The sequence below is a fragment of the Stegodyphus dumicola genome, chromosome X2 (genome assembly GCF_044657685.1).
Source record: "Stegodyphus dumicola isolate Sdum_Otavi_A_Nest chromosome X2, ASM4465768v1".
Taxonomy (NCBI): Eukaryota; Metazoa; Arthropoda; class Arachnida; order Araneae; family Eresidae; genus Stegodyphus; species Stegodyphus dumicola.
In genome coordinates this window covers 65,479,155-65,506,761 of record NC_140781.1, presented here as the reverse complement: position 1 = coordinate 65,506,761, position 27,607 = coordinate 65,479,155, and the positions used below count along the sequence as shown (strand labels likewise).

The following is a 27,607-nucleotide window of genomic DNA, read 5'->3' as shown; positions in this document are numbered from 1 at the left end:
AAAGTATATCAGAAACAAGTACCAAAAATCACCTACTCAAACTGGTAGTCAAGTACAGTCAAAAATCGTTAATTCGGACACCCATAATCCGGAATGATCTATAATCCGGACCTCGAAGCTAAAAACTTTCTGCGCATGCGCCGCTTTGGCACATGCACACAGGCGTTTTACGCGTGCGTGTAAAACCTTGACTACTGCGCATATGCGTGTGCGCAAGTGCAGAATACGTTTTCGCCTGTGTGTTTAATGTATAACGGACGGTGTAAGCTAAAATTATCTAATTATCTATTTCAGCTAACGTTAATGATTGCGTTGTTCCTTAATCTTCGAATTGGATCCCGCTTATTATTTTTTGCAGACTGTAAGTGCAATTTTATAAAAGTAAACTTGAACTTTCGATTATGTCAAATAGAATTTCTGATGCTGGAACTTCCAAAGGATCTACAAAACGAAAGTATGTTTCGATGTCCAACAAACAAAAAGAGGAATTGCTGCAAAAAATGGATAAAGACACGAAGAATGTGACAGAGAGGTTAGTGAAAACGAAAAAATTTCGATTGACAAGTTAGTCGGTATTCTTGGCACAGCAATTAACGGGACTTGAACAGCAGAACTTTGTAACTGAACAAGAAATTATGTCTGTTTATAGAATTAAAGAGAAAGTATTATCACATAAAATGAAGCAACTTAAACAACTTACATTGAAAGAAATGTTTAATAAAGTAAACAAATAAATATTAAGCTTTTTTTTTTTTTTTTTTTTTTTTTTTTTTTTTTTTTTGTAAATTTTGATACCCTTTAGATCATAATTGTTCTTTATTTCATAAATTACGGTTTCATATTTTTAATTTTAGAATTTCTGCATGCCATCTTCCAAGATTTAAACTGATGATCTATAATCCGGAAAAATCGATAATCCGGAATCGCCGAAGTCCCGACGAGTCCGGATTAACGACTTTTGACTGTATATTCCAAATTTACTATTTTTGATATGTGAATAAGTACTGAGCTTTTTAAAACAAAAACACACAATTTGGCCGAAATATAGAAACTACACATTATTATATACTACATGAATAACTTTAAGAAATACAATACCCTATATAAGGCTCTGATATCGGAAATTTGACTTATGAAACTTTTTTTTTTTGGAGATAATATAAATTTTAAAAAAAAGTTAGCTTGTAAAACCATGGAAATCTTTATAGATATATAAAGAATATGATATTTACTTTTAAAAAATCAATACATAAAACAGTGTAAATAAAATACAAGCTACAAATTTAAAATACATACTTTTATTTTAACAAATACAGGGCTTAAATAAAACTGATTGTTTCACAGAAAAGAAAAAAAAAAAAAAAGCTTTTATGAATAGAAAGTGAAAACTAGTAAAGATATAATGATGAAAACCTCATTCAAACCTGCAAAAGTTTACTCAGATATAGTTTTGATTTTTTTTTTTTTTTTTTTTTTTTTTTTGACAAACTATATATATACTGTTTGTATGCAACAAAAAGTTAAGGCCTGTTTTCAAGTTTTTTTTTTTTTTTTTTTTTTTTTACATTTAATTCCTAATAAAAATCTTAACACACACTTAATCCTCATTATAAATTAAAGAAAATTCTACAGTTATGATATATTTATGTTGCTAAAAAATAGTTTTAAAGGAAAAGGTTTTTAAAAAATCTTAAATTAAACAACTATTACTATGAAAGCAAAAACTCTGCAATCAAATATTGAGGTGATTAAGTTATAAATAGGTGGCACTTTTAAGTATAGGCAATCTAATGACATTGCGAGTTAATACCATTTTATTCCTTATAATGTTTGGTAAGTTTGAATTCACTGCCACTTTATTCCTGCTTTACCAGATCATTCTTATGCATTAGCTTAAATTTAAAAAATTAGGATTTATTCATGCATTATTAGCTAAGATACACTAGTATACAAATTTTCAGCTCATTTATAGATTTTGAATTAGCTTTTTTTTTTTTAACAAAGTAAAACATATCGCACAATCTTATCTCAATAATTTAATAATAATAGCATTTTTTTTTATCGCAAGCAGTACTTCTTTGCAAAACCAAAACGCGTACGACTTGGCGAAAAAAGGTTAGCGCCAATTGGTGTAGCTTTCTATTTCAACAGAGTACACGAAAAAAGAACATAAAATGCAATTATTTGTAAAAGATGATTCCAGTAAATAATGTCACAGTATTTATTACATTTTGATGCTATTAATACATGCTGAAAATGTCATATACAGCGGCAATTTTCTTATTCAATATGGCTGAAACTTTCCAACCAATTCAACAGATATAGTAAAATGACAAAAATACTGGAAATCATGCAATTTTAACTTAGCTATAAAAGGTTACAGGTCCCCCTTTTACAAAACTTTCTTTACATCCATAGGCGCTGCAACGGACAACCATTTTTTCTTAAATTTTACGTGACCAAGCAGAGCAGGCGTCCTTCGTCTTATAGAAATGAATTTAAAGTATTTCCGGACTTTCGGAATTCGACCAGCAGTCGCGTGACACTAATGTTGGAACCGGTTGGAGGTTGCAATAAGCTCTCTACCAGTATATATCTCGTTGGTTTGTACGAAGGAAATGCATATGGTCAAGCGTAAAGATCGTTCAGATGTCTTTGAATGGGTTTGTCACAAGAAAGGTTCATGCAAAAAATGCCTCCGACAGTCCAGCAATACGGAGGATATTTTTAACTCTTACTTTCGTGAATTTATATGGTGATGGCAGTATGCATATTGTGAAGTTGAACCTCTACCTGATTATTATCTTTATTTTGATGTAATTTAGTAAATTGCGATTGGCAACAGTTGAGTTTTTACATCTACGCTTTCGAGTTTGTTCTATAGTTTTACTTTTCGTTTTAAGTAATGAGAATAATGACTTTTTGAGATGTTTTTCATGAGTATTTAAAAACTGATGAGTATTATTTTATGCCATTTATGTTCTGAATATTGCTTTGAGGTGTCAAAGCTAAAACTAACACTTAATTAGACTTGTAAATAGAATCGTAATATTAAACTGTTTGTGTTGTGACGAGATGTCTTTCATTGGATAATTGATTGTATACTCATTTTCCATCATAATTCTTCTGATATTGAAGGTAAAACGGGATATCTGGCATCCAACGACAGGACTACGGCTGTATTTTTAAGAGTGAGTGAAAAAATATTTTTATATTTTCTTTTATTCTTTGTGCATTATGGATACTGTTTTGAAAGATAGAAAGCAACTTAGAAGGTTGTTTACTTGAGCATGTAATGCTTTTGATGAGGAAGAAATCAAATTAAATCGTGCTGATAAAATTAATAAATTAAAGCTAATTGAAGAGAAAGCTTTATTAATGATAGCATGTGAAGAGAAAATAAACATTTGTTGTATTCTGAAAATACTTCCGATACCGAAATAGAGAAAGCGGTAGATGAGTCAGAAATGTACATTCATCGATGGAGATCTTTAAAACAGAAGCTAGAAATACTAGTGAGTGAACAATTATCTTCTAAAAATGAAAATTTGAACATTGTTTTGCAGCCGAACACTTTATTACGTTACCCAAAAATAAAATTACCTACTTTTGACGGTAATGTACGAAATTGGCTATACTTTTGGGGTCAGTTTCAAAAAATTGATGGACATTAATATCGATTTTCATGATAAATTTTCGTATTTATCTCAAGCAATGGAAAAAGGCTGTCCTGCTGAAGAATTAATTAAGAGCTATCCCCCAGGGGGTAATAGTTACGAAAAAGCTTTAAAACAGCTGAAAATGGGTTTCGGCAGAGAGAAACTATTGATTCAGATATATGTCAGAGACTTATTTGTATTAGTTCTTCAAAAACAGAACACTTCTAAAAATTCATTAAGAAAATTGTTCGATCAACTTGAGAGTAAACTGAGATCACTTGAATTATTAGGTGTTACTAGGGGAAAATATGCTGCAATGCTTTTTCCACTAGATGAATCATCATTAGCCGAAGAAACTCTTGTTGCTTGGCAGCGCTATAGATCTGCTCATCGTAGAATTCGAGAAGTGAATTTAGATGATTCAGACGAAAGTAAAACTATAATTGAGAAAAGTGATTTAGAATGCATTTTAGAATTTTTACAAGCCGAAGTCGAAGCTGAAGAACGCATTTTTTTTTAGCCTCTCAAAGTTTCAACACATCGAAACCAAAAGCAGAAGTAAAACATAATCTTTCCTATGAGAAAAAGGTAATAGAGAACAAATGTAAGAGTAGAAAGTTTTCAAATATACTTAATGCAACAGACCTTCTAACTTCATCTCAAGTATCAAAACAGTGTACATTCTGTTCTAATTCACATTTTTCTGGAGACTGTCTAAAAGTAAGAAAAATACCTTTAAGGCAGAGGGAGTCACTGGTTCAACAATCTCACAAGTGTTTTTTATGTTTGGAATCCGGACATTCAGTCAAGGATTGTAATTTGAAAGCTGGTTGCTTGTGTTGTGGTAAAAAACACCATATTCTTCTGTGTAGAAAGATGCACCAAATAACTATGTCAAAAAATGAAAAATCACCTGAAGTTGAAAAGAAAACTGAGATTAGTGCTGAAGTGGATCAAGCTCTTTCCAATTTATCTTCTGCTCCGGACGTAATGCTTCAAATATTCAAAGTTATAATTAGAAGTAATGGGAAAAAACGCGTCGCAAGAGCTATTATCGATACTGCTTCACAGCGATCATATATATTAAGAAGTACAGCTAAAGAAATGAACTATGAATCCAGAGTTGTGAATATTTACAACACTCTTTATTTAGAGGGAAGGACTCGGGGATATGCAAGCATGATGTATACACTTTATATTTATCAAGCGTGCATGGGAATTATAATTGCAACTTTAAAGTTCTTAGTCAACAAATTATTTGTAAGTCAGTGCCACCTACTGTCAACAAGCTTTGTCTGAAAGAGTTAGCAGCCTGTAATATAAATATTGTGGATGATTGTCAAAATCCTATTGAGATTCTTATTGGGGCTAATGTAGCTGAAAAACTCATGACAGGTGGTCGTCGTGAGTTGCCTTGTGGTCTCGTAGCTATTGAGACCAAATTTGGATGGTCAGTTAGGGCCCGTTCAGACGAGGGCGTAAGCGGCATAAGTGGTTAAAGCCGAGCTCCGTTGCCAAGGCAACCAGTCTCTGCTACGTCACAGAATCTGGTTTAGGGCTCGTGGCATAGGGTTCAAAGTTTTTAACTTTATGCCATGTTTGGGATAAGCGTCGACCAATCAGAGCGAAGCAACTTTCTTTAGACGATTTCGCTGTCACATCGAAGGCGACGTTTTTTTTAATATGGAACACATCGTATCCGAATGAGTTGTAATCGTATCCGAACGAAATAAAGAGTTGATCTCGCAAGAAATCTACTATGATGACATGCATTTTTTAATGAGTTTTTCAATTTATATTGAAATATATGGATGAAACTCGTAAAGCGAAAGTTAAGCTCAGGATTATGCAAGCTGTGTATGATCCTGTAGATGATTGATCCCATCCAATATTTTTCATTTTATTGTGAAAATTCTTTAAAAAATGCATGATTGCAAAAATTTTATTTTTTCTGTGTAATTTATTATTATTACTTTCTTTCTGTCTATTATTTTTTTAAAAAAATTATTAGTATAATTTTTTTCCTGTTTAATTATTTTTGTATTTAAGAATAAATTTATTGAAAAAGCTGGAAATATTGTATTGCTATTTGCTTCAAATGCTGATTTTCTTTCCAAACAAACTTCATGAATTAATTTTACTAAAACATCAAATGAATATCAAGAATCTGCTGTTTCTTTTTAACAGTAAAAATATTACTTTAAAGAAAAAATTATTTTCACTTATTTAAGAATAGTCACAATAGTCAATTCAATGGTGTAAGCTTTGTATAAGTAATAAAAGATTAATCTTTTGAGAAAATGCTCTTATGAATTCCAAGAAGGAAAAAATGTAGTGAAATATCCTTAAAACAGTCAAGAGCCTAGACAGTTTTGTTCTCCTGTTGAAGTTCTGTTCTGTTTTTTAATTACGTTCTCCATGAAAGGAATTTACTTTTAATGAAACTGAATAGCACACATAATTCGTAACATGGGCTATAATTTAATGAATAGTATTTATTATTGTTATCCACTCTTTATTACTATCATTTGAATGGAATTTTGATCATTAAATTCATGCTATTTCTCTGGTAGAAATTCCTGGATAAGGTATGAATGATTATAATTTTGATGTATTTGAAGACGTGGGTACTTAAAATTTGTCAATGTGAAATTACTTTTGAGATTTGGTCGTAAATAGAAATGACAGCATATGTTGAAGTTAAATTCAGGGGTGTGGCTTATACATGCAAATTATTAGAAATAGGTGTATACAAACAGCTGGCAACACAGCAAAATGTATTTAATGATTGAGCATAAAATGCATTGTTGGGTGAACGTTTCCTAGTATTGTACTAGTTGTGGTTGCTGGTCATTATGACCAGTTGTGGGATACTAGTACTAGATAATTGATACTGGTAGTGCAGCGAACTACTATAGTGATCGAAAGGGACAGTGAATACGGAGTGCTAAGCACACGTTTCACTGTCATAGAAACATGTTCCTTTTGATTGAAAATTAAAATAATAATAATAATAATGTATGATAAGTACTGTTTTTAGCTTAATTGCTTTCACACCTGCAAAATGGAAATATATTATGTACAGGCTATCTGTTAGTTATCCTCAAGATTTTTTTTTAATTAGGTATATTTAGAATATCGTATTTCTCCTAAGAGAAATTATATATAAAAATTGAAGAAGGTTTTATATATATAAATAGGCATGTGCATGTTTAAAGTATAGAGAGTACTACAGTACAATGCAGAAATATTCCAAACTGCTTTGCACAGAAATATATGCGTCAACCAAGTATTGGTCTTTCAAAAAAATATCTCTCTACCATTTCGTTCTTTTTCGTTTTTTACCATCTTCCGTTGCCTCTTGGCTAATGAGAAGGGCAGATAAAAGATCATTCTGTTGAGCCAGTAAAACTTTGTCGCGAGCTGAAAAAGGCATGACACAACGAAAAAAACAAGCAGAGCGAACGCGGGAAATCAATCGAGCGGGAGAACAGCGCGGGAAAGTTGTAGACATTCCACGCATGCGCAAATTTAGCTTCTCTCACTGGCCACGACTTACACCTCGTTCTCGCAGGTGTGAACAGGTCTCCTGTATTTTATGCCCTTATGACTATGCCTCTATGCGCTTTACGCCCACGTCTGAACACACCTTTATGGGACAAATGCCGAATACTTCGAAAAGTGAGTTTTCATCATCGTTCTTAGTTACATCCTTGTTATCTACTGTGGAGACCATAACAGATCTATGGACTTTGGACACACTTGGGATCACTGACCCATTAGTCAAGAAAAACCAGACTGAACTGCAAGAAGCTGCTCAGTTACATTTTCTAAATACAGTTCGTATAGTTGATGATCGTTTCGAGGTTGATTTGCCCTGGTTGGAATATCATCCACCACTAACGGACTATTTTGCCTTAGCCGAGAGAAGACTGAACAAAACTGTTAAACGTCTTAAAATCGAGTCCAATTATGAAGCTTATGGAGATGTTTTCAAGGAATGGCTAGAAGAGGGAGTAATTGAAGAGGCTGATAAAAATTATCAAGGGCAAGTTCTTTACCTTCCTCATCGAGAAGTTATCAAAGAGAATAGCAATACAAAACTCCGACCGGTATTTCATGCTTCGGCCAAAGTAAAGGGATTTCCTAGTCTTAATGACTGCTTAGAAAAAGGCAGAAATCTAATAGAACAGCTTCTGAGTATTTTAACACGCTTTCGAAAAGAAGAGATTGGTGCTATTGCTGATATACGAAGAGCCTTTCTTCAAATAAGTGCTTCACCTACTGATAGAGACTTTTTGCGGTTCTTATGGCTTGATAGTGATGGTCAACTGAAAGTGTACAGGCACTGCCGTGTAGTTTTTGGTGTAGCAAGTAGCCCTTTTCTTCTAAACTCTACTATTCAACTTCACCTACAAACTGTTTTAGAGAAAATAGAAACCGGTGAATCCTTATATACGAAAGGTGTCATTCAAAAACTTATGCATAGTTTTTATGTTGACAATTGTGTCAGTTGTGTTAAAAATGAAGAAGAACTCAAATCATTTTATTAGTGTATCAACTGAGGTAATGGCTGAGAGAAAATTTGAGCTTAGAAGGTGGGAGTTCAATGATATTAATGCTGATGCTTCTGCTGATACAAATGTGCTCGGTTTAATGTGGAATAAAAAATCTGACACTCTAAGAATAAATACTGGTAGTATAAAAGAGTTATGTTTTGAAAAAGTGACTAAGCACTTAATCTTATCTACAGCTCATAGATTGTTTGATCCTCTTGGTATGTGTTGTCCTGTTATTCTTATCCCTAAGTTACTGCTTCAAGAAACTTGGAAGCAGAAGATAACATGGGATGAAGAAGTTGATACCTGTACGAGAACTACATTTTTAAAATGGTTGAAAGATATTGACTATCTGGAAAAGATCCATTTTCCAAGATATTTTGGTTCAAGGAGTACGAGTGAAAATACTTCAGTACATATTTTCTGTGATGATTTCTGTGATTCTTATGCCGTGGCTGCTTTCATTCGTATAAAAACTTTTGATTCTACTAAAGTACAACTGATACAAGCCAGGAGCCAGGAGTAGAGTTGGAAAAGAAGAAACTACTATCGCGAGATTGGAATTACTTGCAGCTACTATAGCGTCTCGCCTTTCGTCCTCAATTTTGTCTGAGATACAGAGTGAAGAAGCTTACTTCTGGACTGATTCTTCTACTGTTTTAGCCTGGATAACGAGAGAAGAAGCCTGGAGTGTATTTGTCCAGAATAGGGTGAAGGATATAAGAAGACTAACAAATAAAGAATCTTGGAGACATATTCCTGGTTGCATTAATCCAGCTGATCTTCCGAGTAGAGGTTGTTCAGCTCTCTCCTTATTGAAATCTCAGTGGTGGTTAGGTCCAAGTTGGCTTTACTTGCCTGAAGAAGATTGGCCTAAAGGTGACTTAAATTTAGATGAGACTGAGATTGTTAGAGAAAAGAAAAAGAGCATAGTTTCTTCTGTAACAAAATGTTTAGTTTCTGCATGCTTGGTTACCAAGAGAGACTGGTATTACAGATATTTTTCCCAATACAAAAGGATAGTTAATCTAATTGCCTGGATCCTAAGATTCACCTCCAATTGTCGAACTGAAAAAACAGTCAGAAAGCATGGAAACCTTGATTCTGATGAAATTTTTGAGGCTGAGAAGTTATTGATCAAAATGGTTCAAGAAGATTGTTTTGTGAATGAAAAGGATGAGAAATTAAGAACTTTAGGAGTATTCAAGGATCAAAGTGGAATTCTCAGACTAAAAACTAAACTTACCTTTCGTGAGGATACAGAAGACTTTAAAACGCCAGCTATTCTTCCATCCAATCATGAGGTTGTCAAGAGACTAGTGTGATACTATCATGAGAAAAATGCACATCCTGGTACTCAAATTTTAATAAATATTCTACGAGAGAGATTTTGGATTCTGAATACTCGTAAAACTGTGAGATCTATCATCAATCAATGCACAGTGTGTAGAAGATTTTCTGCAAAGAACCTAGAAACTTGTACTGGGGCTCCTCCAGAAGTTAGATTACGAGAAGCAGCTGTATTTGAAATCTGTGGAGTTGATCTTGCAAGACCAGTAATCCTGAAAGGCAACAAGAAATCTTGGATTTGTTTATTCACCTGCGCCATTTATAGGGCAGTCCATTTAGAGTTGGTTGAATCGATGTCTACTGAGAGTTTTCTACTGGCTCTTGGAAGATTTATAGCTCGTAGAGGACGGAGCAGAATCATATACTGTGACAACGGAACCAATTTTGTTGGTGCTTCAAATGTACTTCAAGACTTAAACTGGAAGCAAATCACTGAAGACACACATCTATAGCACCAATTCAGTGGAAGTTCAACCCACCAACTGCCTCCTGGTGGGGAGGCTGGTGGGAGAGATTGATAGGAATTCTTAAGAAATTGATGAGACGAGTATTAGGAAGAGCTTCGCTAACTTCTGAAGAAATGAACACGATTCTCTGTGACTGTGAAGCAGTAATTAATTCCCGTCCATTGACATATATAACTGAAAGTGATGCTACTTAATGCCTTTAATGCCTATCTCTATTTCTGCAAGATAATCAAATAAGTGGTGTTCCAGATCTTGATGACATTGGGCATAAAAGTCTTAATAAGCGAGTCAAATACAGAGAAAACTTGCAAAAGGATTTGAGAAACAGGTTTAGGTCTGAATATTTAGGAGCACTTATTCAAAAAGCAGGAAACAAAAATTCTGTGAAAGTGAATATTGGTGATATTGTATTAATAGGAAGTGATAACACCAAGCGAATCAATTGGCCATTAGGTAAAATAATTGAGATTCTTCCAGGAAAAGATGGAATTATAAGACTTGTCAAGCTTAAAACAGCTAATGGACACTTGCTAAGACCAATTCAAAGATTGTATCCACTTGAAGTTTCCAACGATGATCCATTATTGAGAAATTTTCAATCGCGAAGGTGGGAGGTGAAACCTGTGCAAATTCTTCCTTTGATAACGTGTGTGGACTTGAACCTCAGATTCAAAAGACTAGAGCAGGTCGTACAATCAAAGTACCTAAGAGAGTGGACTTATGAACTACTTATAATTTTCTTTTTGTAACTTATAAACTATTCACAATTTTCTTTTATAAGTTAAATTTTTGAGGTAAAAATATTAACTTAGGTGGGAGGATGTGAAGTTGAACCTCTACCTGATTATTATCTTTATTTTGATGTAATTTAGTAAATTGCGATTGGCAACAGTTGAGTTTTTACATCTACGCTTTCGAGTTTGTTCTATAGTTTTACTTTTCGTTTTAAGTAATGAGAATAATGACTTTTTGAGATGTTTTTCATGAGTATTTAAAAACTGATGAGTATTATTTTATGCCATTTATGTTCTGAGTATTGCTTTGAGGTGTCAAAGCTAAAACTAACACTTAATTAGACTTGTAAATAGAATCGTAATATTAAACTGTTTGTGTTGTGACGAGATGTCTTTCATTGGATAATTGATTGTATACTCATTTTCCATCATAATTCTTCTGATATCAAAGGTAAAACGGGATACATATTCTAGTTCAGATAATTTTAGAAAGTTTTTGGATGTTGTTATTTGTGTGCCACAGACTGAAGAAACAGAAATTTCTAAATATGGCAAGTCGATATTTTCTTTATGTAAAGCGCATGTCTGATAGCATACATTTCCTTTTTTATGTTATTTCATTGTGTGATTTAAAATGCAGATTATTGGGCTTCAATTGGCTACAAATTTTGTTCAATTTTGGTGATGAGTAACTTTATTTTAACATTATATGACTAGAATAGATGAGAAACACGCCAATGTGACAATTAAAATCGCAATAACAACCTTGTATTTAGCGTACAAATGTTAAAACACTCAATCGATTTCGAGGGCAGCTAAAGGTCCCTCCTCATCAAGAGAACAAAATTACTAGAAAGGGGAAAAAGAAGAAAAAGCATTGGCAAAGGAGTCTCAGAAACACGTGGTCGTTATCAGCATCACACGTGGTCGTAACCGGATTTTGAATCAGATTTACACTGGCCACCTACTTTTACTGAGGCAGACTATCTGATCAAACATATAACACATAGACTAAAACGCAAACAAATCAAGGAAGACAAAATATAGGGAGCGAGGGGCAACTGCTCCTTCACGCACTAAGACTGAACCTTGAATGACATCATCATTTTCGTGATTTAAGTGAAAATAGATCAATGCCTACATGGACAAAGTCAAGGGAGTGTGCAATGCCGAGTTTGTGCAATTCTCCAATTTTTTTAAAGTGAAAATAGATCGATATGTACATGGACATCGAGTTTGTGCAATTCTTTGACTTGTTATTTTGTTTTTGTGTAGTGGCCATCTTGAAATTGTGCCTTGCTGGCCAATACCAATTTTCACAAAGAGACACCTTTAAATATATTTTTAACAAAACAACTGACAAGTGTTGAATGTTACGTAACAGCGAATACAATGTCTCAGCTGAACCCGTAACCTAGATGGTTATCGGTCGTTTAGAGGCAGTTCAAACGCAATCTGTTGCAGTAGAAGCATTAGAAGTTTCTCAAAGTATCATTTAAAGACTATGGAATCTGTTTACAGAAACTGGAAACGTTCCCCAAAGATCAGGACAAGGTATTGCACCTGCAATAACACAAAATAAGGGATCAGTATTAAGCACTAATGGCCAGTAGAAACTGCAGTATGAATGCCTCTTTCATGCAACAGTACCTTCAAAGGGCTACTGGTAACAAAGTTTCAACTCAAATTGTTCGAAACCGAAACCTGTGCAAACCATGTGGTTTGCACAGGACCACCATGCTGCCCACAGATGGCTGGCACAAGAGCATATCAAATGGGAATGAGAAGAATAGAGCAACGTGCTTTTCATTTATGAGTCCCATTTTAGGATACAAGCTGACAATAGACAGGTTCTCCTCTGGAGAATAGCTGGAATACAGAATACTCCTGCATTTGTGTATGAAAGTGTCCAATCTGACAGAAGCAGAGTGATGTTCTGCTACGGTATTTCTATCAATGGCCGCACTGACCTGCAAATTATCAGGAACAGAGCAGTATTGGTTCAGTGATACAGGGATGAGATCCTCAGATCTATTGGGGTCCTTTACGCTGCAGTAATTGAGGATGAATTCGTTCTCATGGAGGATAACACCACCACATTGTGCTCACACACCACAGCTAGTGAATAATTTCCTTTTAGATGAAGGAATCCTTCGAATAGATTGGTCAGCATATTACCCAGCTATGAACCCAAAAGAACACATTTGGGGCATTTTAGGAAGAAGGTTTGCTGGTTGCTTATAACACTCAGAAACAATTCGGCAGTTTGAAAGCTAGCTTCTACAGGAATGGGAGAGAATACCCCAATCCCTCACTGATTCCATGCATCACAGGTGTGCAACATGGCTTTCGATCAGGGAAATACATACGCCTCATTGAAACTCGTTTGTATCCGAGATATCACATTTTTTGTTTGTTTGTATAATATGCACAAGCTGTGCATTTTTTGTTTACCAACAAATATTGTCAATAAAATTTAATTACTCTTTGTTTGTTGCTTCTTTTTCTTTTCTCATACCTTGCGAAACCTATACACCATACACCAGTCACCAAAGCATTTATTTCCTTATCCACAGTTTATATCTAAAATCATTATACCCTCTAATTGTTTTAAGCAATGTGTTTTACTGGGATCCAGATTGTTGGAAGTCATATGACTGTCTTAGCAATGAGGGATTCATACACATCTGCTTAAAAAAAAATGTGAAGGAAAAAAAATCTGAATGAAAATCGTCAGATTAAAGATGAATTTGATGCAATCTGGCTCAGTATACATATGTGGCAGTGAAAGCAAGCAATTATCATTGAGTGACTGTTTCCAAGAATTCATGAAAGAGCTCAAGACTATTTATCCATCAGTCACCAGATATATGACTGGAAAAGTTACGATTCATTTTTATTACTTTTTCATAGATTTGTTCAACTTTTTTAATTGATTAATACAGATTTTGATTTAAATAGAAATCACAATCAAAACAGTTCCCATCAGGTGTATATATCATATGTGGTTAAGATGAGTGTGCGAGTTTGAATTTTATCCTCCTTTTTTCTCCTTGTATAGTAAGTTATAGAACAGACATGAACAAATAAGTTTTTGTACTATTTATTCTACATGAAAATTTACTTTAAGAGCATAAACTACATAGTCAAAATTATTTTACTACAGATTTTGGTAAAAATATATTTACAGGTACCCATTGGTGAAAACTGGCGATTTTTGGCGGTACATGGATGCAGAGTTTGTGCAATTCTTTGACTTGTTATTCTCGCTTGTGTAGCGGAGATTTTTTTCACAATGTGAAAAATCGCCGGTACACAAAGCCAAAATAACAAGACAAAGAATTGCATAAACTCGGTATCCATGTACACATAGACTTATTTTCACTTAAAAAACATTAGAGAATAGCACACTCTCTTGACTTTGTCCATGTACACATCAAACTATATTCACTTAAAAAGTCAAAGGCGCAGCTAACAAAAGAATATATAATCTCAATAAACTAACATGTTAAATCAAACAATGAAATAACATAAAAAAGGAAATTCATCTTTGTACTACACAAACGAAATATCCACTTACCTTATTTACGAATTAAAATGTCTTCAGTCCAACAAGCTTGCTTAACACTCAAAAACTTCCTATAATTATCTGAACTAGAATCTGTATACTGGCGTCGCCACATAAATCCACAAAATAAGAGTAAAAAATATCCTCCGTCCGACCATACGCATTTCCTTCCTACAAACAGGACATTTAATAATGGCTAAGTTAACCCTCATTTATACACCAGTCAAGTAATGCTCTTTTCCCTTTTCTTTCCAAATCGTACAGAAACTTCAAATTAATCTTACCACATTCAGCCATTTTACCGTCTAAACCACAAAACAAGCATTATACTTCCTAATCAACACACACACACAAGCCCTTATGAATTTACTGCAATCATGCAACCGATTATGTCATAATAGGGTTTCCATAACATTCAACTACTCAGGCTACCATAAATGAAACAACTTTGCGATAATACTAGAGGTACCCTTCTCTCTACTCTAACCCATTTTTTTTTACTATTAATAAAACTATTACTATTTAATACTAGTACAGTAGAATTCCCGAAATCCATAAAGCTTGGGACCAGAGGTTGTGCGGATTTCAGGACAGAAAAGATAAAGCATAATATTCGGACTAAAAGTGCAAAATGAATAAGGCGTATTAGATACATTTAATTAAATTATTATATACACTACTGCAATAATTTATTATATGCATTAAATTATTATTACATATATAAATTGATTATATTATTCATTGTATTATATGTACATTGTATTATACATCGAGGTTTGCCGATTTTGCCTCGTGCAAAGATTTCCGGTTTGGGATTCCGATGTTAGAATCACTGTTGCTGTAAAATTTCAACAGCTTTTTCTTTATTTTTCCGTATATTATATATAATCATGTTGCAATTCCATACCATTCTGCTATAAATTGAGGAGTAGCACTGCTTCCATCTTTCGCAGAATCTGCACTTTTTGTGTTACCGTCAATGCAACGTGTTTACATTTTTTAATATTGCAAGTAGTAAAATCACGAGTGCATTTCTTATCTGTCATTGTATTAAAAAGGGCTGAAATTAAAAATATTCTTAATTTATCCACAAAATATCCAGATAAAAAAAAGGCAGCACTAAACAATCTCGTGAAATGAAATAACAAAGCTAAAAAAAATACAACGTTAATCGTGAACTTGAACAAAGAGTTGAGTGAATCGTCTGCTTTTTTACCTTGATGCAGATTAGAGGGAAAAAAACTTATTTATTTTATCTTATTTTTTTTAACTTTCTTATATCAATAATTTGGTATTTATTTTATCTTATTTTTTTTAACTTTTTTATATCAATAATTTGGTATTTCCGTTTTAACTCATTATCATTCGGTAATTATGACGTCATTTATTCGGTAAGTATTTTTTTCTTTGATATTTCATGCTCAATGGTGCGGTTTCCGGGACCTATAAACTGAATGTTTATATTCTGAGAGGCAACGCGAATTTCAGGAGTTGGCAGATTTTCGGTATTTGACTGTATTAACAAATCCCATATGAAATTTATAAGAGCATGTAATAATGTAATTAGGGTTTCCAGTGCCCCGGGACGGCTGAAGGTTTTGCACCCCATTCCCATTTGCCAGGAATGAAAAGCATTTAATTCCAAAATTTTGTAACATCAATTTGGCACACCCTGGATGCTCTGCATGGGGATAGCTGTCTCCCCTTGCTTTTCCCTAGCTATGCCACTGAATGTAATTTAATTCATAAAAAAGTTTTAATTAATCATATTTATTTTCTTTTTCATTAAAGTTCTTAATTTTTGTAGACTGTCTCAGGTATTCACCCAAGGCAAATGCCTCACCTTAGTTCAGGTCTTGCAATATTGTTTGATCAGAAAATGAATGCATGGAATTTTCATGATTTTTTACACATGTAAGATGAATAAAAGCCAGTTTCTCTTAGAAAATCCTGCATAAAAGCATTTCTTCCCTTAGGTAGATAGTACTAATGTGCTTTGTCATAATGAAGCAATTATAAGCTGAGCAGAATACCAATAACCCTTTCTCCAATTATTTAGATTATGCTACTTGTAGGAAAAAAATGTGAAGTTATCTGAGGGATACCTTTGTGAAAGACTTTATAAAGGAAAATGGCACAAAATGTAAACCTAAAGGAGCCAGCCCATTCAACCTCCAACAATACAGCTCAGGGTGAAATACCAGTGTTTCGTGATTTTAACCACACGTCAGCCTCCACTTACTTAGAACAAACAATAAAGGATCATAACAATAAACTTATTACAGAAATTAATATTAAAATACTAGGTCATTGTGGAAAAGTTCTAGCTACAAATCTATTAAATCTGTAGAAATGCACATATATATATAAATAGTGGTACCTCGGTATACATCCAACTTGATATACATCCTGTTTGGATGCAAAAGTTTTGTCAGGTATATGATCTCTGTTATGATTACAACTCTTGTTCGAAGAGCCATGACTGAACGCATTACATTGTTTTATCTTTTTTTGAAATGATGCTGCAACTTACAACTGCCCCTGAACATCAGTATGCCTGTTGATTATTCAATAAATAACAAGCACTTCAACTTGTTATTTATTGAATAATCAACAGGCATATTAATCAACATATAAAATCAACACTTATACAACACACACATATAAACTTACACATCACACATATATAATCAACAAACAACAGGCATATATAATCAACACTTTTAGAGTGATTTTGCATCTTCTAATGCAAATTTTCTGTAAATTCATAAATGATAAGTTTTATAAAAGTTAATGAGAAGAGTCAAGCAACAAAGAAAAATGTCAGGTTTTCTTTTGATCTGGATAGCACAAAAAAAAAAAAAAAAAAAAAAATATGTACAGTATTGTGTAGTGTAGTGCTTTAGTATACATGATAATGTACAGTATTATGTGTAGTGCTTTAGTATACATGATAATGTACAGTATTATGTGTAGTGCTTTATTTACATACTGTATATATTTCCGCACTGCATTTGTATTTTAGCATTAAACAGCATAATAATAACAATAACAGAATTTTTTTATAACAGCAGATTAATTATTTTCTCTTTATTTCTTACTGGGAAAGTTCATTTGGTATATGTCCAGGGATCTGGAAAGAAGTTATAATGAGGTACCACTGTCTGTGTATATATATATGCACCTTTATATCCTCCATGTTTTATAGAGGCCCACCAGCGGCCGAGCGGTAAAGTAGCTGAACACTGGTAGTTCGGTCCGAGGTTCGAATCCCACGAACGGGCTGGCTGCATGAGCGTTTTCTCCATGTGTAACGTGTATACCAGCCAGTTTCCCTTAGAAAGTCCTCCACGAAGGCGTCCCTCCCTTAAAGCACATAGCCCTCGAGTGCTTTGCCGTAATATAATAAAAACAAACCAAAACCAAACCATGTTTTATAATTCCTTTTATAGTTGTTTAGTTTAAATAGAAAAATTTATCAAAGAACTAATTTTATTCCACAAACCAATTGCATAAATTTTACAATAGCTATATTTTAAAATGTGACAAAAAACAAAAATGTAAAATTAGACAAAAAAAACAGCATTAGTTTGGAGCAGATTTTGAAATACTCTATCAGTTTCGAAGACAATCAAGCACAGGTCTCTCCTCGGTAAAAGTATATTTACGGGTACCCCTTGGCGAAAATTGGAGCTTTTTGGCAGTACACAGACACCCAGTTTGTGAAATTCTTTGACTTCTTATTTTGGCTTGTGTAGCAGTGATTTTAGCACCAAAAATCGAAACTACACAAAGCCAAAATAACAAGACAAAGAATTGCACAAACTTGGTATCCATGTACACATCGACCTATTTTCACTTTAAAAAAAAATCAGAGAATTGCACAAACTAGGCATTGCGCACTCCCTTTACTTTGTACATGTACACATCGAACTATATTCACTTAAAAAGTCAAAGGAGCAGCCAACAAAATAATACATAATCTCAATAAACCACATTTTAAATCGAACAATGAAATAACATAAAAAAGAAAATTTATCTTTGCAGTACACAAAGGAAATATCCGCTTACCTTATTTACGAATTAACACATCTTCAGTCAAACAAAATTCCTTAACATCATCCAAAAATGTCCCAAAATTATCCGAACTAGAATCTGTATACTGGTGTCGCCACATAAATTCACAAAAATAACGGTCAAAAATATCCTCCGTAGTACCGATATGGTTCGACCATATGCATTTCCTTCCTACAAACAGGACACTTAATAACTGCTACTAAGTAAACCGGCTAATCTTTAGAATATGGTAACAGGTAGTTTGGCGACATTTTGGTAAGGCGATAAAGGTTACTAGCTAGGACTTTAGCAATAATCTGAGAAGTACACAGTTCGAATCACAGATTATTTTGTCTCAGAGAAATGAGAGATCATGAGACATGTAATGTGATATTTTTCAGAAAATTCCTATCGTGATTTTAGCTAATAAGCACTTAGAAACAATTTCACTGCTAAAGTGCAGAATCGCCCACTTATTTGTTTGGCGCTTTTTACAAGAGTAAGAAGAATTGGATTTTTGTCAATTTCTTTGACTTTTTAAGTGAAAATAGGTCGATGTGTACATGGATAAAGTCAAGAGTGTGAGCAATGCCATTTTTGTGCAATTATGGGATGTTAAGTGAAAATAGGTCAACATGTACATAGATAACGTGTATGTGCAATTCTTAAAAATGCGGCAAGCAGTTTGCTATTCTACACTTTCTCCCAATTTCGCACCTAATCTTCGTCATGATTAAGCATTTTTGTTCCAAAAAAGTTCTAGTATAAGCGTAATTCGGCTAGCAGATTGTTGGAAAAAATGTTGAGTAAAAAAAAAAAAAAAAAAAAACCATCCCTTTATTTCGTGAAAACAAAATAGCGTCAAAAAAAAAAAAAAAAAACTAGCAGGTTCCTGTAGAAGGGTTGGTCGCCAAAAAATTGTCAAGTTACTATAATGTAAAGATTCACCAGTAAACCTTCATTTACACACCAGTCAATTAATGCTTTTATTGGTGAATCTTCTGATTATGGTAACTTGGCAATTTTTTGCCAAAACCTTGGCGACCAACCCTGCTAGTTTTTTTTTTTTTTTTTTTTTTGGATGCCATTTTGTTTTCACAAAGAAAAGGCATGCTTTTTTTTTTTTTTTAACTTAACATTTTTTCCAATAATCTGCTAGCCGAATTACGCTTATGCTAGAACTTTTATGGAACAAAAGTGCTTAATCATGACGAAGATTAGGTGCGAAATTGGGAGAAAGTGTAGAATCGCCTACTGCTTACCGCATTTTTAAGAATTGCATATACATGGTATCCATGTACATGTTGACCTATTTTCACTTTAAAAAAATCCCAGAATTGCACAAAAATGACATTCCACACACTCTTGACTTTATCTATGTACACATTGACCTATTTTCACTAGAAAAGTCAAAGAAAATTGACAAAAATCCAATTCTTCTTACTCTTCTAAAAAGCGCTAAACGAATAAGTGGGCGATTCTGCACTTTAGCAGCCAAATTGTTTCTAAGTGCTTATTAGCTAAAATCCCGATTGGAATTTTCCGGAAAATGTCACATTACATGTCTCGTGATCTCTCATTTCTCTGAGACAAAATAATCTGTGATTCGAACTGTGTACTTCTCAGATTATTGTTAAAGTCCTAGCTACTAACCTTTATCGCCTTACCAAAATGACGTCAATCTACATGTTACCATATTCCAAAGATTAGCCCTTTTATCCTTTTCGTTCTAAATCGTACAGAACCTCACATTAATTTTACCATATTCAGCCATTTTACCATGTAAACCTTAAAATAACAACATACTTATCGAAAATCCCATGCGCACTTTACATATCTTTTCCCATGATTCAAACTGACCACAATCATGCAACCAATTACGTCATAATAGGGTTTCATAGCATTCAACTATTCAGGTTACCATAAATAAACCACCACTTGGCGATAAATGAAACAACTTAACGATAATGCAAGGGGTACCTTTCTCTCTACTCTAACCCTCCCTTCTTCAGGAGCAAAAAAGGCATAACTGATATTCACTAATTGAAAAAACTGAAAAATGACTTTATAACAAAGCTTAGCTATTAGAAATTTTACAGTTAAACAGAGATTACTACAATGAGAAATTCAACTTTATGCTTCAACAAAAATCAGATGTATTCATAAAAATTTATAGCATTTGCTATGAAGAATTAATTTTAATAGTAAAGCAAAAGGAAATATATTCAAACTTTTGTAGAAATTCCATAATAGCAAAAATCAACCCCACTGTTCAAAATATAACGATATGTAATTTCTAAACAAATCAGTACAATAATATTCTCTAAATTTATTACATAATTACACCTCTTAAACTAAAATTCAATTTATTCTTCAATAAAAGTAAACCAAAACCTTGTAACCAATAATAACTTGTTAGCACTGAGTGTGAATTTAAGAGCTTGTAAGATATTTTATATTCTGGATATTAATTCACATTCAGCTGTCTTCTGATTTGAGAACATTTTAGAATTAATAATCAAAATACTAAGAGAAGTTTAACAACATACCCCCATCAGAAAAGCTTTTAATATACACTGATCTTTTGCTTCCCAGTGGTGTAATAATACCTCTGTAAAATAAAGCATAGTAGGAAATTTTGACACAATGGAAAACAATTCCTAAAACCCAATTGTTAGTATATCTGGTTTTTTAAACTCATATTATATAACTCTTTACAAAACTGGGCCTTCCTAAAAATGATTCCAACATTAACTGATTACAGGTCTATTTTTTTCTTCACTATGTTATGAATGCCTTATTATAATTCTTAAAGTTGAAACATAAGATCACAAATTTCAGACTTTCATTTTAATCATGATAATTTTCATTACTATACATACAGTTACCATTTTATTCAAGCACTTCATTCCAAAGTACTTATCATTATTTCCGTACTTAAAAATATAGAGCTGCACGGGGTCCCTTTCATTACATTCACGAATAACAATTCTATCCATAATAAAATTTTTCAAGGAGTTTAAAAACACTGCCATGTTACACTTTTATCAGAGACATTAGGGGAAAAAAAAAGGGGGGGGCCTATCCTTTTGAAATAAAATACAGGTAGTAAAGCAATGAAATTCAAGAATACTGCTATATGCAATGGGGAATTTAAGAAACATATGCCCTTTCACTTTGATTTTATGCCCAAGTATGCCGTTCCGATATTAAGAATAGTTTAGAGATACGTTTCTATGATAATTTACTTACAAATATGACTTAGATCTCATGCTTAGAAATGTCCTATGGCTATTTTATAATTCGAAAATCTAAAAAAGAGCACATCTACGAAACATATGAAATCTGACAATTGCTTTGCAACATTTTGCTAGTATAAAATAAAACAATTGGTCCTCTTCACGCTTTTTCAGATTACGAAAAAATAAGCTTCTGAACACACACACACATCTATCTAAACACACACATATTACTACTTGGTTTACAGCTGACAGATGTGATTTCAGATGAAAGTCGTTGTTCGCAGAAGATCTTTACGAGGGAAAAGAGGGACAGACAGACAAAGACAGACAAAGTAGACAGATGTCTTGTTTTGCACCCGCTACGTCTTTCTGCACCGATGGGCGAAAAATCAAGCAAAGGTGCGAAGGAAAGGTATATAGAAAGAGGGGCAATTTCGTATTTGAGGAGAGTAAAAAGTAACTTCGTACATCTTGTACGAGTTCAAAAGGCCAGGAAGAAAAGATGGGACAAAATAAAATTTAAAATAAATGGCCCAAAAATAATAGAGGGAAAAAGAGAAAAAAAAAAAAAAAGGGGGCCTATAGAAAGAAAAGGAAAAGAAGTAGAAAATATCCTAAAATACGATTGTGTCCATGAGTGTAGTTAAAAGGAGAAGAAACTGTCTTCATTTACAATAAATAGTGTCTCACAGGTGTGTTTGTGTAGTGAGTGTGTTTGGTAATGGTGAATAGATGTGTTACTGGGGAAAAAACAAATATTGACGGACTTCGTATCAAGGTATTTAGCATGGAATATAAAGTAATATGTACGCTTGCATCCTGAGATATCAACAAAGGTCATCAAACAAAAGTATATATTAATTTAACCAAAGTAACTTATGCTACTTTCATTCTCAACATTTTCATACATTTTTCAAAAAGCAGCAGCAGACTAACAACATAGAACCATATACAATACAAGACCACAACCGCATACACCCAAAAAAATAAATAAATAAATAAAATAAAATATATATATATATATATATATTTGTGTGTGTGTGTGTGTAAATTACTGAGTATATGTATTAAAAACACAAATTAAACAGTATTTATTAATTTAACTATCATAATTTATTACAAGATAATTATTTTACTATCATAATTTATTACTAGTTAAATAATGTTAATATAACACAATGAGGCACACTGTTATTTATATAAGCTCATAGTTCTAAAAATTCATTTAAGGCGGTGAAGAATAAACCATCCCTTACATATGGACATTTAACAGATAGCAAAGAACAGTATGAGAAAAAATCGGTGAGGTATAATATTATTTAAAGGCGAAACTATATTCAAGCGATCTAGAAAGAAAAGAGAATCCAGAAAATCCGAGAGGGAAATAGCGCGATGCCCAAATTATCCCTCTCATCCCCAAATTTTCCCTCTCTCGAGATTCCTTAAGGGCTTTGTAAGTGTTGACAGACGTGAACTGATAACGCTGGCGTCTGTTTCGAGTTGATACACAAAGGAAGCCACAAGCAATGGCAATTTCAAGTATTTTTTAATGCTTTAAACTGATGAAAAATTAAGATTTATTGATTTAAAGGCACTTATTTATAGAAATTTGATTTAGTTTAGATGAAAGAAAAGTACTTATCTTAAAATTCCAGGCTTTTGGAGTATATCCTTACATTGTCCGCTGTTTTATTCTCGTCAACATCGGAGCCGAAATTTATTGGAATGATATAGGTTTTGTAGGGAAAAAATAAACATTTTTCAAAGAAATTTAATTAATAATCACCAAGAGGAAAGGAAAATTTTTCACTTTTTTACGGAGCTCAGCGATCGTGCTGCCGCTTGCCTCGGTGATCACCGTATACCCGGAATCGGAAAAGAGGGAAGAAATAGGAGGAGTTCCAAGATTTTGTGGGTTGTAATATTTACCCACTTTCTCGCCAAGTTATTTGGCTTCAACTTTCAGTTCATACCTCTCCGGTAGCAATGCGGGCTAGTAAATATCAAATCTCCTCGGTAAAAATCATGTCGGTTCTGTCGTTTTGAGTAAGAACTCTGTAAATTTTCCATAGATTTATTAATGTACTGTTTTGCATATTTATACATTGCGCTTCATTCACGTGAATGCATTTAAAATGTGTGTAATAACTATGATGTCAAATTTCCGGCTGAGCGCATGATTCTAGTGAATAAATAATTTTTATTTGGTTGGGACAATGCTTGCTCATCATTGCGCATTTTATTGAATAAATATGAAGAAATAATTCTTAGAAGTGTATATTTTATAAGGTTTTTTTCTGCTGTGCTGGTAAATTTCGGAACGTACTTAATGTGCCATTTTTTATTTCGTTAGTGTGTGTATCATAGATTAACAGCGTCATGTGCAATTTGTGTACAAAATGTGAAAATCAAATCTTGTGTATACAGAGTTGCCAACTCTCCCAATTTAGCCCGGAGATTCCGGATTTCTGACCGTACTCCTACCAATCCGATTCATAACATATTTCTCTCGACTTTCTCTTATTCTTAAAATTTATCACGATTTTTATGTAGCTTGGTTTAATTCTTCATTATTTGAACAGAAAAAAGAGATTTTGGACATCTGAAAGCACTTTATTTTTCCCTAGATTACATATAAAAGAAAACCAAAGTTGTTTCTTCAGTGAAAATGAAAGAAGCACCTGGAATCGATAAAATTTCTAACAGAGCGATCAAAGTACTCCCAAATAATATTATCTGCAAGCTCAACGGACTCCTTAATGCCTGCTTAACTAACGCATACTTCCCTACTCAAGGGGAAATGGCCCAAATCATACTTATTCCGAAACCCGGAAAAGATCATTCAACTCCTGGCTTTCGACCGATTATTAGTCTTCTCCCCGGGTTGGGAAGCGTGTTTGAAAGGATCTTGTTGCATAGAATGAAGGACTATTTCAATCTGCTCCCTCCTGAATAGTTTGGATTCCGGCCTAAGTTATCCACGACAAAACAACTGCTTAGAATTACGGAATTTGCGGGCGCTGCCCTGCATTCTAAATTTAAATGTTGCCCTCCTCATGCTAGACGTGGCGAAAGCTTTCGACCGCGTCTGGCATGAAGGACTAATCGCCAAGCTCATCGACCTGAATTTCCCAAGGGAATTTATACTCATGAGCCTGTCTTTTCTCTCCCACCGCACGTTTCGTGCAAGTTGTGGAGATGGTCTTTCCTCTATGCAGACAATTACTGCTGGAGTACCTCAAGGAAGTGTCACCCAATACTCTTTTTATTCTACGTATCTGAATTCCCAAATGTGGAATATCATAATAACACCTTATTAGCATGCTACGCTGACGACACTGCCCTGGCAGTGAAATCAGCAAATGTCAACCACGCAATTAAGCGACTACAATGTGTCATCCCGATGATTGAGAATTGGTGCAAAATGTAAAAAGTCTTCATAAATGCCTCTAAATCGCAACCCCATCATGTGCTACGCATCACTAGCCTGGGCAGCTGCCAAAGACTCGGATATTCAGAAATTGCAAATCATTCAAAACAAGTACTTATGCATTATCACGAATGCACACTACTTTGTCCGTAACGACCTTTTATATCATGACCTAAAATTGTATACTATAAAGGACTTCCTGCACAAGCTGAACAGGAACTTTTACGCTGAAGCACTCGATTGTGAACATTTGCAACACTTCAATTTGTTCCACTACGAAATCCTCAATGAGAATAAGTTTTTACGCTCTTATGCTGCCTATTTCATCAACAGAATGATGGGAATCACAATTTCCCAACTTAATACTCTGCGATTCATCGTTAAGTCAATGAATGTGCTGTTTACCTTTTTCAAGCATTCTCCTCCAGGGTTTGAGGTTAAAAGGGTGACCACCTCACGTGACCCACTCCGAACTACACCATCTTCAATGTCATGCTTCCACATTATACTTTTGATATTACATGTCATTTTGTTAGTAATTTTGTATGTAAAAGTTTATTTTAAATATTTCGTCTTGGACAGCCAACCCGATGCCTTGCCGCGTCACACACGTGACTATTGATCACGCCCTTTTCACGTCCTAGTGGGTCCTCCGGACCCTGGTCCAAACGATAAGAGCATCGATCAAGCCAAACGTCAATTTCGACGGAAAAAATTCGATGGCGATATTTTTAGAAGGCCTATAAAATCATCATTTCCAGCTATACCCTGTGCCTGAAAGACAAAAAGTTGCCATTGCCACGTCTGCACTAAGAGGACAGGCCTCACTATGGTGGAAGAATCTAGGGAAATTTTTATTAGGGGAATTCGGAGGCAAAACATATACCTTTGAAAATTTCAAAATATCATTATTAAAGGCCTTCCCCATAGTTAAAGACCAAGCAAAGCTAGAAGTCGAACTGTATAGTTTTTATCAAAGTAATATAGAAGATTTGACGGACTTCATTCTGCGAAAAGTTAAGCTGATAAACATGCTGTATGGAAAGAAACCCGACGCAGAGATTATTGAAATAATCTTACCAAGATTACTACCTGCTGTCCAAGATTATTTAGAAATCCGAAACCCAAGTACCTTCCAGGAACTCTTCGAGTTGGCGGTCAAGATCCAAAATCGCAGAATAACGGAAAAAGCTAAAGGGCATCGTTTTCTCAAGGTCTACGAAGGCAATCCTCAAATAAACAGACCGGAAGCACAAACCGCCCTTATGGGGGAAAGCGCTATCAAGCTAACTCATCGAAGCTCGAAGGTCAACGCCCAAAAAGGAAATTTGAAAACAACCGTCCGCGTACCCAGAAGACAGAAGTTGAAAGGAAAATTTTAAACGAGAAGAGGGGCCTGTAAAAGCGAGGGTCCAGACCCCGAAAGTTGCGAAAAACCCTCAAGAATATACCTAAATACGGTCGTGGTAAAGAAATCACAATTACCGATTATACAAGTCCTGGTTGGCTATGTACCAGTAGAAGCCCTCATCGATACAGGGGCAGAAGGTAATTTTATGAGTGATACATTTTTTAAGAAGAATTTTAATAGGTTACGATTATTTAAAAATAAAAACACAGAAATTGTAGCGGCGCGGGGAAAAAACCTGTCAATGCATTGGGAAATTATCATTACAAATACAGGTAAAAGATGAAAGCATCAAAGTATTAATTTTTGTGGTCAAAAATTTGCAGAGTCCAGTCATTTTAGGCATGGAGTTTTAAAGGCCGCGAAGGCCGAACTGAATTTTCAGGAAAATTTGATTATGCTGGAAATGGATCGGAGGGTGGTGGAGCCAGTGAAACAACCGCAAGTGGACCTTAGCCATTTGAATGACCATGACAGCCAAGCCATCCAGCAAGTAGTGAGTACTTTTTCGAACTTGTTTTCAGAACGGCCTGGTAATTGTCAAAACAGTTAACTGCCGACAAACCCTGTAGGACTAAACCTTATCGGTATGATAAACAGTAAGAACAAATAATTGAAGAACACATTCAGGAAATGTTGAAGAACCAGATAATAACGCCCATAAATAGTGAGTACGCGAGTCCAGTCGTACTATGTAGGAAAAAGAATGATTTCCCTCCTTCGGATAAAAGGGCTTGGAGGTTTGCTATCGATTACAGAAAGCTTAATAGTGTTACTAAGTTCCCAGTTTACCCTTTGCCGGTTATAGAGAAAATTATTAGAAAGATTAAGTCTACGAGATACATGACTACGTTGGACTTAACGTCTGGCTACTATCAAATAGCTATGAGACCCGAAGACATACATAAAACCGCGTTTATCACAAAATCGGGCACTTATGCATTTTTACGCATGCCCTTTGGGTTGTGTGGGGCCCCGTCAATATTCCAGAGAGCTATGGATATTGTTCTAAAGCCTGTCCTAGGAAAATCGACTTTAATCTATCTAGATGATATAATTATAACGAGTAGTACGTTGGAACAATACATTAAAGACTTGGAAGAGGTTTTTAAATTATTAAAAGAGGCCGGTCTT

General features: G+C 34.2%; 1 protein-coding gene across 3 annotated transcripts in view; it reads right to left on the bottom strand.

Moving 5' to 3' along the window:
• The window catches only part of LOC118187912 (dyslexia-associated protein KIAA0319-like protein), a 268,310-nt gene extending 246,383 nt beyond the window's left edge, over nucleotides 1–21,927 (bottom strand). For all 3 annotated transcript variants that reach the window (XM_085809395.1, XM_085809397.1, XM_085809396.1), the window contains exon 1: nucleotides 21,646–21,927. In XM_085809395.1, the coding sequence (XP_085665521.1) occupies nucleotides 21,646–21,665 (20 nt within the window). In that variant the 5' untranslated portion in view covers nucleotides 21,666–21,927. The remainder of the gene's footprint in view (nucleotides 1–21,645) is intronic.
• Between the last annotated feature and the right edge of the window lie 5,680 nt (nucleotides 21,928–27,607).